Here is a 14,556-nt window from a genome sequence, read left to right as displayed (position 1 = left end):
AAGCAAATGCTGAGAGATTTTGTCACCACCAGGCCTGCCCTAAAAGAGCTCCTGAAGGAAGCACTAAACATGGAAAGGAACAACCAGTACCAGCCACTGCTAAAACATGCCAAATTGTAAAGACCATCGAGGCTAGGAAGAAACTGCATCAACTAATGAGCAAAATCACCAGCTAACAACATAATGACAGGATCAAATTCACACATAACAATCTTAACCTTAAATGTAAATGGGCTAAATGCTCCAATTAAAAGACACAGACCGGCAAATTGGATAAAGAGTCAAGACCCACCAGTGTGCTGTATTCAGGAAACTCATCTCACATGCAGAGACACACATAGGCTCAAAATAAAGGGATGGAGGAAGATCTACCAAGCAAACGGAAAACAAAAAAAGGCAGGGGTTGCAATCCTAGTCTCTGATAAAACAGACTTTAAACCAATAAAGATCAAAAGAGACAAAGAAGGCTATTACATAATGGTAAATGGATCAATTCAACAAGAAGAGCTAACTATCCTGAATATATATGCACCCAATACAGGAGCACCCAGATTCATAAAGCAAGTCCTTAGAGACCTACAAAGAGACTTAGACTCCCACACAATAATAATGGGAGACTTTGACACCCCACTGTCAACATTAGATCAACGAGACAGAAAGTTAACAAGGATATCCAGGAATTGAACTCAGCTCTGCACCAACCTGACCTAGTAGACATCTACAGACCTCTCCACCCCAAATCAACAGAATATACATTCTTTTCAGCACCACACGACACCTGTTCCAAAATTGACCACATAGTTGGAAGGAAAGCTCTCCTCAGCAAATGTAAAAGAACAGAAATTATAACAAACTGTCTCTCACACCACAGTGCAATCAAACTAGAACTCAGGATTAAGAACCTCACTCAAAACCGCTCAACTACATGGAAACTGAACAACCTGCTCCTGAATGACTACTGGGTACATAACGACATGAAGGCAGAGATAAAGATGTTCTTTGAAACCAACGAGAACAAAGACACAACATACCAGAATCTCTGGGACACATCCAAGCAGTGTGTAGAGGGAAATTTATAGCACTAAATGCCCACAAGAGAAAGCAGGAAAGATCTAAAATTGACACCCTAACATCACAATTAAAAGAACTAGAGAAGCAAGAGCAAACACATTCAAAAGCTAGCAGAAGGCAAGAAATAACTAAGATCAGAGCAGAACTGAAGGAAATAGAGACACAAAAAACCCTTCAAAAAATCAATGAATCCAGGAGCTGGTTTTTTGAAAAGATCAACAAAATTGATAGACCACTAGCAAGACTAATAAGAAAAGAGAGAAGAATCAAATAGATGCAATAAAAAATGATAAAGGGGATATCACCACTGATCCCACAGAAATACAAACTACCATCAGAGAATACTACAAACACCTCTATGCAAATAAACTAGAAAATCTAGAAGAAATGGATAAATTCCTTGACACATACACCCTCCCAAGACTAAACCAGGAAGAAGTTGAATTTCTGAATACACCAATAACAGGCTCTGAAATTGAGGCAATAATTAATAGCTTACCAACCAAAAAAAGTCCAGGACCAGATGGATTCCCAGCCAAATTCTACCAGAGGTATAAGGAGGAGCTGGTACCATTCCTTCTGAAACTATTCCAATCAATAGAAAAAGAGGGAATCCTCCCTAACTCATTTTATGAGGCCAGCATCATCCTGATACCAAAGCCGGGCAGAGACACAACAAAAAAAGAGAATTTTAGACCAATATCCTTGATGAACATTGATGCAGAAATCCTCAATAAAATACTGGCAAACCGAATCCAGCAGCACATCAAAAAGCTTATCCACCATGATCAAGTGGGCTTCATCCCTGGGATGCAAGGCTGGTTCAACATATGCAAATCAATAAATGTAATCCAGCATATAAACAGAACCAAAGACAAAAACCATATGATTATCTCAATAGATGCAGAAAAGGCCTTTGACAAAATTCAACAACACTTCATGCTAAAACTCTCAATAAACTAGGTATTGATGGGACGTATCTCAAAATAATAAGAGCTATCTATGACAAACCCACAGCCAATATCATACTGAATGGGCAAAAACTGGAAGCATTCCCTTTGAAAACTGGCACAAGACGGGGATGCCCTCTCTCATCACTCCTATTCAACATAGTGTTGGAAGTTCTGGCCAGGGCAATCAGGCAGGAGAAGGAAATAAAGTGTATTCAATTAGGAAAAGAAGAAGTCAAATTGTCCCTGTTTGCAGATGACATGATTGTGTATTTAGAAAACCCCCTTGTCTCAGCCCAAAATCTCCTTAAGCTGATAGATTCAGCAAAGTCTCAGGATACAAAATCAATGTGCAAAAATCACAAGCATTCTTATACACTAATAACAGACAAACAGAGAGCCAAATCATGAGTGAACTCCCATTCACAATTGCTTCAAAGAGAATAAAATATCTAGGAATCCAACTTCCAAGGGACATGAAGGACCTCGTCAAGGAGAACTACAAACCACTGCTCAAGGAAATAAAAGAGGATACAAAGAAATGGAAGAACATTCCATGCTTATGGGTAGGAAGAATCAGTGTCATGAAAATGGCCATACTGCCCAAGGTAATTTATAGATTAAATGCCATCCCCATCAAGCTACCAATGACTTTCTTCACAGAATTGGATAAAACTACTTTAAAGTTCATATGGAACCAAAAAAGAGCCCACATTGCCAAGTCAAACCTAAGCCAAAAGAACAAAGCTGGAGGCATCATGCTACCTGACTTCAAACTATACTACAAGGCTACAGTAACCAAAACAGCATGGTACTGGTACCAAAACAGAGATATAGATCAATGGAACAGAACAGAGCCCTCAGAAATAATGCCACATTATCTACAACCATCTGATCTTTGACAAACCTGAAAAAAACAAGAAATGGGGAAATGATTCCCTATTTAATAAATGGTGCTGGGAAAACTGGCTAGCCATATGTAGAAAGCTGAAACTGGATCCCTTCCTTACACCTTATACAAAAATTAATTTGAGATGGATTAAAGACGTAAATGTTAGACCTAAAACCATAAAATCCCTAGAAGAAAACCTAGGCAATATCATTCAGGACACAGGCATGGGCAAGGACTTCATGTCTAACACACCAAAAGCAATGGGAACAAAAGCCAAAATTGACAAATGGGATCTCATTAAACTAAAGAGCTTCTGCATAGCAAAAGAAACTACCATCAGAGTGAGCAGGCAACCTGCAGAATGGGAGAAAATTTTTGCAATCTACTCATCTGACAAAGGGCTAATATCTAGAATTTACAATGAACTCAAACAAATTCACAAGAAAGAAACAACCCCATCAAAAAGTGGGCAAAGGATATGAACAGACACTTCTCAAAAGAAGACATTTATGCAGCCAAAAGACATATGAAAAAATCCTCATCATCACTGGCCATCAGAGAAATGCAAATCAAAACCACAATGAGATCCCATCTCACACCAGTTAGAATGGCAATCATTAAAAAGTCAGGAAACAACAGGTGCTGGAGAGGATGTGGAGAAATAGGAACACTTTTACACTGTTGGTGGGACTGTAAACTAGTTCAACCATTGTGGAAGTCAGCGTGGCCATTCCTCAGGGATCTAGAACTAGAAATACCATTTGACCCAACCATCCCATTACTGGGTACATACCCCAAAGGATGATAAATCATGCTGCTATAAAGACACATGCACATGTATGTTTATTGCAGCACTATTCACAATAGCAAAGACTTGGAACCAAGCCAAATGTCCAACAATCATAGACTGGATTAAGAAAATGTGGCACATATACACCATGGAATACTATGCAGCCATAAAAAATGAGTTCATGTCCTTTGTAGGGACATGGATGAAGCTGGAAACCATCATTCTCAGCAAACTATCACAAGAACAGTAAACCAAACACTGCATGTTCTCACTCATAGGTGGGAACTGAACAATGAGAACACATGGACACAGGAAGGGGAACATCACACACTGGGGCCTGTTGTGCGGTGGTGGGGAGGGGGGAGGAATAGCATTAGGAGATATACCTAATGGTAAATGACGAGTTAATGGGTGCAGCACACCAACATGGCACATGTATATATATGTAACTAACCTGCACATTGTGCACATGTACCCTAAAACTTAAAATATAATTAAAAAAATATGCAAGAACGTATTTCATCCCCTCCCTCTTCTGACTTGCTTTGGACCGAAGGAAAGAGGCGTGGCAAAAATCTGGTCTAGGTGTCTTAGCTGGCTCTGAAGGAACCACCCTCTGTGTCTGGTGTGACAATGACTGCCAGCACTGGTGGGAACCCAGACCCAAGCCACTTAACACCTCTGAAGGAACTGGTGCCTTGGAGGTCATCCTAAGCTCTTGCCTGAGAGCCTGCAGGGCGAGAATGAGCTTTTCCATTTCATTTTCAATTGCTTTGACAGCTTATACTTATCCTCCTCAACTTACTTGCTTTTTGTTTCTACACTGTCAAAAGGGTGTCTCCAAGCAACATTTGAGATGCAGTTCTTCTCCTTTTGTGAGTTTTGATTAAAGGGAAGGAGGAGCTCTTAGTAGGGCAGCAAATTCCTAATTGTTCCCTGCCAGTTCACTCACTGGCCCTTCTGGGACCTCAGCTTCAGCCTGTGCTAGCCTCAAAGGAGTCCCACACTGAGCCGCAGACCCTCCGCTCCCCATTCCTGCACTGCTGTGGCTGAAGAACTCTTTCTTCCCATGGCTAGGTCCTGCTCACCCTAGAGGGCCCTCCCGGACCACACCACCTAAACCAGTCTCCTCACATGGCAAAGTTTGGAATTGTTACTACTTATTTGTTGTGACTTGTTGTTAGCTTGCCATCCGTCTCTCCCACCACAGTGTATGCTCCTTAAGGAGGGGGAGGTCTGCGTTACAACCTGGCATCTGCCCAGGGGTACAGTAGGAGCTGGAACACTGGAAAAGATGAGATTTTGAAATGCCTGTGGGTTGTGGCTTCTAGAAGTTAAATCACAAAAAAGGAAAGATGTAGAAGACAAGGGAAAGATGAGGAAGGAAGAAAGAAAAGTCTTAAAATAAGAACAAAATTATGACCAATGAAAGACTACATTTTTTATTCTGCAGACCAAACACCAGGATACAACCTACCTTTAACTCTGCTGTATTTTCAGCAGTCTCTAAACTCACTGAAACCACATGGATTTAGGTTAGGGAGAAGGAATTCCTTAAAATAAAGCTGCTGAGACCCTAGCAAGGGACCAAATGAAGTCTTTTTGGAAAATCTCTTAAGGGCAGGCACTTTTCTTTCTGGAACAATGAAGAGTAACTGCCCAAATGCAGGAAGGAGAAACAGGGAAAACCGAAATTCAGTTGAGTGTTGGGTGTTAGGAGGTGCCAGACCTGGTGCTGGATGTTTCAAATTTCTCATCTGACGCAACGGAACCCACCAATGAGGAAACTGAGGCTGGGAGGGATTAGGTCATTGCCGAAGTACACAGCTGGTAAGTGGTAAATATAGGATTCGAATCCAAGCCTGTGACACTTCAAAGTTCTCTCTTCCCACACGGCTTCTTGAGGTCCCTCCCCACCCTAAGACTGGCAGGAGAGAAGATTCTATATCTGAATCCACAACAAATGCTGTTTCCAAGTGGCCCTTGATATGGACTGATGGAGTCATTTTGTGAGTTTAATGTGCTAAGTGTTAGGAAAACTAAAATGATATGATGTCTTAAAACATTTAATTAGACCTCAAGATGGGCCACAGAAAAACGCAATCTTCAGCTACCTAGACGCCACACTTCACTGCCAGATCACACTCTGTCTTGTTATTTCCCTTCACAGACCAGAGGAAAACCAAAAAACTGCTGTTTTTTGGTGGCTACTTTTGAGGTGAACATATATCTCACATTAGCCTTAACATGCTGCCCAGCCTTCCTCTTACCTCCTTGAACTCTTTCACAGTCTTAAAGTATAGCCTCTGCTTTTCTAACAGCTCCAAGTACTGGTCGTTCAACTGGTCTCTTCTCATTTTGTTCTCTTGCTTTTTCTTTTCCATCTGTTGAAACATGGTGGGAAATGGTGATGAAAAGACATGTTCTGCCCAAGGGCTACTGGCAACATCCAAAAGACAACAGTTGTTAACAGTTTCATGATTTCCTTCCAGTAAAGGAAGCTTCAATATATAATTTTTGAGGTTGGTTAATTTATTTGCATGATATTACATGGAGGCGCTACAATTTATTTCAGCAATTTTTCTATCACTGAGTATTAACTGTTTCCATTTTTTTTTTCTCACTACAATTTCACAAGGGACAGGTTGGTGATTCTCAACTGGGAGCTATTTTGCCCCCCCATTCCCCACTCGGCAGTGTCTGGAGACAGTTTTGATTGTCACAACTGTGAGAAGTGGGTGCTACTGGTATCACTGGGTAGAGGTCAGCAATGCTGCTAAACATCCTACATTGCAGAGGACACCCCCACAGCAAAGAATTATCTGGCCCGAAATGTTAACTGTGCTGAGGTTGAGAAACCCTGATTTAAAAACTGTGCTCATATAATAAAACTGTGTATCCTCTTTTGATTTAATGTAAGTATTTCCATGTCATTATAAATTTTCTACAAATTATCATTTTAAAAACAATACAATATTCCTGCTGATTGCTAACTTACCCATCTTTCTGCTGGTAGACAATTTAGGATATTTTCAGGATTTTGATCTCATAAATAGACGCTAGGCTTTGATTTAAAGAGACTTTTCTAAGGTATCCAAAAGCTTATTCATTCAAAAATATTGACTTAGAACCTACTGAGTAGCTACATGTAGTGGTGAACATGGCAAAGTCACTGCTCCCACAGAGCATACATTCTAGAGATTCACATTAAGCAAGCACCCTGACAAACAGACACACAAAATATTCGCAACACTGATCAGTCCTGTGAGGAAAATGACACGGGGGGAGGTGACGGAGAGGAGGGTGGGTGCATGGCCTCCTCAGCCTGGAAGCTCAGAGAGGCTCTCTGAGGACACTACAGCAGGGCTGGCAATGCTATGTGCTATATGTCTGGAAGGTAAACCCAGAGCATCAGCCAGGAAATGAGGGCAGAAAGAGTTACGGTACAGACCGGGTGCCTGACTCATGGCTGGTGCTCAAAAGCTTGTTGAATCAAATTCTGAGAGATGCTTTGCTGTGGCTTTGCTGATGCCTGACCATGATTTCTGTGTTACACTTTGGAAGGGATCTGGTAAACAAGCTACAGGTAAATCGGCTGCATTTTATTCAGTAGTTCCCTCCACACTATAGGCCTCTGTTGACTACATAGGACAAATGCAACTTGGTGTCCCCAAGGCCTACCCCAATGCTGTTCAGAGAAAGACCCATCACATATGGGCACTGATTTGCCTAGTCAAATCCTGACCTTGCATTCAGTTCCTGAGTCCCAAGACCCTGTGCCCTGCTCTTTCCACAGGTCTGCATACAGATGCCTGGTGCACACCCATGCTAGGTCTCCAGTTTGGTGCCCTCCCTTGTGCCTAGGTCTCCCAGAGTGGGCAGTCCCCTCTGGAGTCCTTGGCTGGTGTCCTACCACACTTGGAGCCCTGGTTCAGCAGCAAGTCCTGATCCCTGTCGATGGAACCCCTAATGCTGCCTGCATGGGTCGCTGACACCCACTCATGATACTGTCACAGTGACACACCAGCCCACCACAGCTCCCACTACTGTTCCTTCGTGGGCGCCAACTCTCAAAGCAGCAGACACCTTTTCTGCTGCACTGGCTAGGACCTCACAGCTAAGTCCCTCTCTCTTATTAGGACAGCCAGCAGCTCTATCTCAGGCCTTTCCTCTCTGCTCTGTACTTTAGCAAAACACTTCACCGTGACTGATTATGTCCTAGTAAGGTAGCAATGCACTTGAATTATGAATTTATCCAGGATCCACGGTGGGAGTTAGTGTGGCAACCTAGAAATAGTATGAGCTTGAGGCCAGAAAGGCTGGGTTCAAATTCTAGTTCTGCCACTCACTGTGTATCCTTGGACAGCTAATTTAACTTTTTTGAATGCTACGTCCTTTAGCTAAAATAAGAATATCACCTAGATCACCAGTTTTGTTACAAGAAGCTTGTGACATGAAATGTTAAGTGAATGATCCATCATCTGGTCCATAGTAACTGCTCAATAAAGACCATTTTTCTTCTCAACATTTCACATCCTAGAATGCCAACTCACTCTGAGAAGCAGGAGTTGACTCTTTGATCTAAGATTCATTTTCACACTCTTCTCAGTGTCCCCTTACCCAAACGTACCATTGTTATTCCCTACTTATCACCTCTTCACACCCTAGGTCTGTGAAGTGTTTGTGCCAAGCACTTGCTCACAGTATTCCAGAGATCCAGAGACCTTACCTCCTCTGAGTGAGGTCAAAATGCTGACTGATATGTGACCTCTTCTTTACTCAGAAACCCTTAGACAGGGCATAAACACCTATTCAGTCATTGTTACCTAATGCTGGTCTACTATGTAACACTCTGAACCTGCTGGTTCTGAGAAACCTGTGCTTGAGAGAATGCAGACTCCTCTGCCACATCTATGAGAGCAGGACCCATTAAGGCACCGTTACAGGGAAAGCTACTTTTTTTTTAAAAAACAAACACAATAAAACACATCCATCCAAGTGACTGCTGTTCCATTCAGAGTGTCAATCAACATTCAACATTCAAAGCGTATCTGGAACCCTTTTTGAGAACTGCTCTTTGACTCTGTTGAAAGAATTCACTCATTCAACAAATAGTCCTTGAAGGCCTAACCATGGGTTAGCTGCTACATCAGCCACCGGGGATACAGACCAGAGAAAGAGAGCCCACTCTGCCCTGGGTGCCATTGACCCATTTGGCACCCACCATGGAGGGGAGAGACAGATACAGCAGCGCCTTTCCACACTGGTCAGCACTGAGGGGCCAAGAGCATGAAGCCTCGGGGAGAGTGAAGAGAGTGGAGGGGTGAGGCCCATTTCTTCCCCTGCTCTGGCTCATAGTCAGCAACAGGAATTCATGGGGTTTTTTCCTTTGGCCTCCGCTTCCTGTTTACACTGCTCTCTGTAAACAGGAAGCAGAAGTCAAAGGAAAAGAACCCATGAATTCCTGTTGTTCTTGACTATGAACCAGAGCAGCTTCCTGCGGAGCAATGGCAGGGTGGAAGCATCTAACACACTGACACCTGGGTTGTCACAGGCTTTTGGTCAGCCAGGTTCTCTGCCCTCCACCTACTCACACCCCAGGTCACTAAGAGGGGACTGCATTCTCTCTGCAAGACAGCCTATCCTGGCTTGGGTGAGTGTGCATATATAGGCAAGCACTGACTTACGTCGTTCTCATTTTTATGGCTGAATAGTCTGAGAAATTGTGCTTGTTACTAGTGATACTTTTTTTCTCCTCCTTTGACATCGTTTTATTGAAGTCATTCACAGAGAGATTAATGATATTTTTCTACAGGGAAAGGGATATGGAGCACTTCTGCCCTTAGCTCATCTCTTGTGAGATGAGATTACAAACAACTTGAATGTTTGTCTTCTGTAACAGGGTTTTTTATGATGACAGGACCTATGGACAATTCTTTCTTTCTCATGTGTTTACATTCTGGCATCACTCACTGGAGCCCTTTGCCCCAAGATCATAAGAGGAGAAACCCAACATCCCCAGAAGATTTTACTGCCATGTCGGAGAACCACTCTGGTGTGATACATTTTTAAAACAGGACCATAAGCAAGAGATATTTGGAAGTACTAGTTAGGATTCATCTGAGAATGGTGGTAGGAAACTACAGCTGTCTCTGTAGGAAAATCACATGCTGCACCCTGACTGAGTGGGGCCTCTCTGTTCTCTTCAGACTTCTGAGACTCAATTTCCTCTCAATTTGGCAGAACTCAGTTCAGCAATGATTTCTCTTTTTTAGAGGGGGTTCCTGAAAACTAAAATGCTCTCAAGATCCTAAGATTCCTAAGGAATGAATCTCTTGTGGCAGAATGTCAGGTACCACAGATCCACCAAGGAAGTGAATCTAGTCAAGAGTGGAAGCCTGCTGGTGAAAGGTGGTCTCCTCATCTGTAAAATGGGTGTGATACTGTTCACTTCAGAGGTCTTTTAGGAATGTCAGCACAATGCTTGGTACACAATAGGTGTTCAATACCTGGGAGCTACTGCTAACAGCAACTTTTGAACCCCTGGGTGTAGGCAGCTCATGAGACAGGCCCTGCCCACTACAGAATAAGAAGCATGGTGGGAATACCTCTGTAGAAGTGTGTCTTTTCAGGATTGAGGGTACACTCCTCAACTGCCAGAAGAGGCCTGTTCTTCCCAGGACCTTCCCTGTCACCACTATAAAACCTGCGCTGCATTACAGAAAAGAAGCCATCTGACCTTCATTCTACTTTGCTTAATTCCTTCCACAATCTGTTCCATCTGACGTAAAAACTGGTCCCGGGCAGCAGGGGAGGCCATGGCTCTGAAAGAAAAACCAGCAGAGTTATGACCGGCACACAGGACTCTGAGGCAGGGGGAAATGCCAAGCAGTCAGCTCTGTATCCAGATTATGCCTCTCGGGAGAGGCAATCAGGTCTTTGTAACGCACAGTGGAGCCACGGGGGCCCCTGGGATCCCAGGCAATTAAGGATGCTAAACCTCTGAGAAGGCATGGAAATTAGCCTGGTCTTATAATTGCATATTAAGCTTTTTTGTCATACTTTCCCTGTAACTTTCATAACTAATATGTATTTTCTTAAAGTAAAATGTGACTAAAATTAACAAAAACATTATTTATTTGAAATACGGCATGTACTGCTTAAGTAATGAATTTCATTTGGTTTACAAAATTTGAGGATTGGCAGATACTTGAAATTGGTAGACATATTCTGAGATTTCCTAAAACCAGGGGAAGCTGCGGGCTTTTTTTTTTTTTTTTTTTTTTTTTTTTAAGAAAAGAAGCTTAAAATCTAGAACCTGTAACTCAATGAGATGTCAGTCTCAATGTGTCCCCTGTCACCTGCCAGAGGACAGCAGAGATTTGGGCCAGAGAGAAGGGCCTGCCAGAGGACAGCAGAGATTTGGGCCAGAGAGAAGGGCCTGCCAGAGGACAGCAGAGATTTGGGCCAGAGAGAAGGGAAGCATGCTCTCCAAGGAGCAAGTCCGGGGGCTGCTGGATGGTGGGTGGGCAAATGGACATGCTTGAGGGCTGCTTGATTTGGGAACAGGTGGGCCTTGACATCTAGTTTTTAGAGAACCATGTACACGTTAACCAAAAAAAACTACCATGAGATTTAAAAAATCTAAAAAATTACATCAATTCCATTATGTAAATTTTAAAGCATCTCTATGTGTTCATTAACAAATATTAATTTGATAATATACAGAGAGATTTTAGTAGGTAGGCACAGTCAAATTATTTGAAAGTTAACTTTTTTCATCAGCTCTTCCTTCACTCTACTATCATTATAGTTTTGCAGGTACTCAAGGAGAGTGTAAACAAGATACTTAGCAGAAGGGCTAAAAGAGTAAGAATCACATACCCAGCGTTAAGTCTTGTATGTGCCTTTGTCAAGCATGTTATAGCAATATGAGGTGGGCTGAATTCAAAGTGCAGGCTAGCAGGGTATTAGTGGGAAGGAGGACTGACAGTACTTACTGTGAGAAGTTCTCATGAATTGAGTTCAGCAGACTAATCTGGGGAAGTAAAAAAACAAACGAAATTATAAGACAGGCAAAAAGATTTCCACACTACTGCAACTGCTGCAAGCTTACCTGTCTCCACATACTGCTTCTGCAAGGAACACATGCCTTGTTTATGAAGATTAAAGTAACATATGAAAAAAAAAAATGAGCCATGTTCTGTCTCACAGTTTTCCTCAGGGAATCCACCTTTTCTCACAGAAAATTCCCTCTTCCTACAGGGCATTCCCACAGGAATGTAGGGAGAGGGTGCTTTGAAGGGAACTGGATCCCAGCTGAGAGGACACTAAGCTAACACTAGGGCTCTCTAGACAAGCTGCCACCACAGCCCTTTCTATCTTGCCAAACACTGCACTTTATTTTCAAGGATAACAGCTTACGGGAGTCAGACAGTGTGGAGAGTGAGAGTCGTTTACACCCTATTCCTTCCCACAGAATCTTCTCGCCAATGCAGTAAGCTAAGCGCTGGGTGGCTGAGCGCCTCCAAGGGATGCACTGTTCAAGGCCCCGTGGACACTGCCTTAGCCCCGCAGCAAATCCTCTTATCTGCCCCAATGATACAGTCCTGGGAAGGGCTCTGAGACAGGAGTAAGGAAACCCGGGTCATCTTTCTGGCCATAAAACTACTCAACTTGGGGGCTCAGAACTAAGTAATTACCACATGTGAACTTTAGGTTCAGTCTGCAATGTAGAATATTTCTTGTCCTTACTACTCCACAGGAAGGTTTTAAACTATCACAGGCATAAATCCACTTAAAATAAAATACCAAATTTATTCAAATGTAACATTCTAACTGGTAACATGGCTTGGAATTAGAAAGCCCAGCTCCCCTACTCTGCCTGGCAATATTCCTAGTTTTTAAACAGTGGAACAACTTTAAACACTGCTGATGAAGGAAGGTCAATCGGGTTTAAGGCCTTTGGGAAGGGGCTGGCCTATCCCTAAGTCAGGGTTGGCAAATCTTTCCTTTGCCAGGTAGGAGGGCCCCAAGGCCAGGATGTGGGACAGAGCTATTCCTCAGGTCTGATGCAAATCCCATGAAATGCATTAATCTATTCAAACATTTATCAAATGTCTGTTATATGCCTACCACTGTGTAAGGCCCCGGATACAGAAAAAAATAAAACAGCTTCCGAAGGAGCGCCCTCTAGGATGACAGAGATCTACCTGGTTTGTCTGACAGCAGGCAGTAAAGGTGACAGTAATTACAGATGCCTCAATTTGGGTTCAGGTAAAAGATACATTTGTAATATTATCCTTATTAAAGTGGTAATTAGTGTAGGCTACAAGGTGATAAAATGAAAACACATTCTATCAACCTCAAGGTGAGGGGGAGGTAGGAACAAGTATGTACTGAGAATCCACCATGTGTAACGAACTTTACATTTTCTCATTCTGTCCTCATTATAATCATCATCAGTGCAATTAGGTGTTATCCCCATTTTACAGGTGAGAAAAAAGAGGCCACACTAAAACCCAAATAAACCCAAATCTGACCGACGCCAAAGCCCGTGTTCTCTTCAGGACACTATGCTGCCATGGTGAAGACCAGGAATGTTCTCTTTTTTAAATTAAGACATATCTGCATACTGTGCTCCAACCATTTGTCATCAACTTGGGAAAGCCCTGAGCCATTAATTTAACCTGAGTTTTTAAGTGTTAGAAAGACGAAGGGAGTGACAGTGACCCTTTCACCCCTGCTTTGAATTTTACAAACCTTTTAGTTCACGTCTTTGTCGGCCACTGATGATTAAACAGGTATTTTCTCCCTGTAAACTATAACAAGCCCACCACCCCCATTTCATTCAGCTGGTTCCTCCCTTCCTTTAAAACTCAAACTAGTCTCACCAACTCCAGAGCTTCCATTGTGTTCCTTTTAACAATGGCATTTCCCCCACAGCACTCTAGAATGGCTGTCCACCAGTCTCACTTCACAGCAGACAGTCTGGGTTCCCAAGGAATCTTGCACTTTCTGACTGGGTATGCCAGCACTTAACATATAAAATAGGCACTCTTTCTGCTAATGCTGAACATACCTGTCCCAAACATCAAGTTCATTTGACTTCCGGGAGTCAACTGCACTGTTAGCTGCTTAGCCATTTTCTTTTTATAAATGTTCTTACCTCTTTTTCCAAATAAACCTTTTTATCGTCCAGGGTATTATATAAAGTGAAGAACTGCTTGGTTTCTTTGTGCACTGCTGAAACTGTAAAGGTAAAGAAATCAGCACACGAATAAGAACAGGTATCAGAACACCCCACCCTACCTGCCCCTCTCCTCCATGAATGCACTGCCAGGACAGCTTTGTCAGGCCTGGGAGCTCACTCTGCAGAAACCCCACAGCATGCAAACTGAATCGCCTGGGAAGCTTTTAACAAGTCTCAGGACCAATGAAAGGAGAATGTTGAAGGTGGGACCCGGGTGGTGACAGTGAGTACCCAAAGTTGAGAATTACTCCCATAAATGAACCAGCCACCCTTACCTCATCCAGCCAAAGAACTGGGTGGGGGTTGTAGATATTTGATAATAATACATTGATACACGTATTTTGATGTAACTGCTTGAAAATGTCCTTAGTGTAAACATGTCTTTATCAGATGATTTTAACCTGTGTGAAATTTGTTCTGTGAAATAAATAGATGCAGGTATTATTATTGCTAGAAGCTTTGAAACAAGCAGGAATAGAAAAGTAAAGGGAAAGATTTAACTTAAAGCAGAAACTACTTTCTGCTGAAAACTGTCACTGCTGATCCCTGCCTCTGATCATTTGAGTCCAGTGTGAGGACTGGATGAAATCCCAGCCTAGTG

At 42.6% G+C, this 14,556-nt stretch overlaps 1 protein-coding gene across 3 annotated transcripts in view; it reads right to left on the bottom strand.

Moving 5' to 3' along the window:
• The window catches only part of CCDC93 (coiled-coil domain containing 93), a 94,696-nt gene that overhangs the window by 5,025 nt on the left and 75,115 nt on the right, over positions 1–14,556 (bottom strand). For all 3 annotated transcript variants that reach the window (XM_054477313.2, XM_063647374.1, XM_054477316.2), the window contains 4 exons: positions 13,872–13,954; positions 11,704–11,741; positions 10,443–10,527; positions 5,974–6,087 (listed from right to left, as the gene is read on the bottom strand). In XM_054477313.2, coding sequence (XP_054333288.1) covers positions 5,974–6,087; positions 10,443–10,527; positions 11,704–11,741; positions 13,872–13,954 — 320 coding nt within the window. The remainder of the gene's footprint in view (positions 1–5,973; positions 6,088–10,442; positions 10,528–11,703; positions 11,742–13,871; positions 13,955–14,556) is intronic.

The sequence above is a fragment of the Pongo pygmaeus genome, chromosome 11 (assembly GCF_028885625.2).
Source record: "Pongo pygmaeus isolate AG05252 chromosome 11, NHGRI_mPonPyg2-v2.0_pri, whole genome shotgun sequence".
In the NCBI taxonomy this organism is placed as follows: Eukaryota; Metazoa; Chordata; class Mammalia; order Primates; family Hominidae; genus Pongo; species Pongo pygmaeus.
This window is presented reverse-complemented; position numbering and strand designations above follow the sequence as displayed.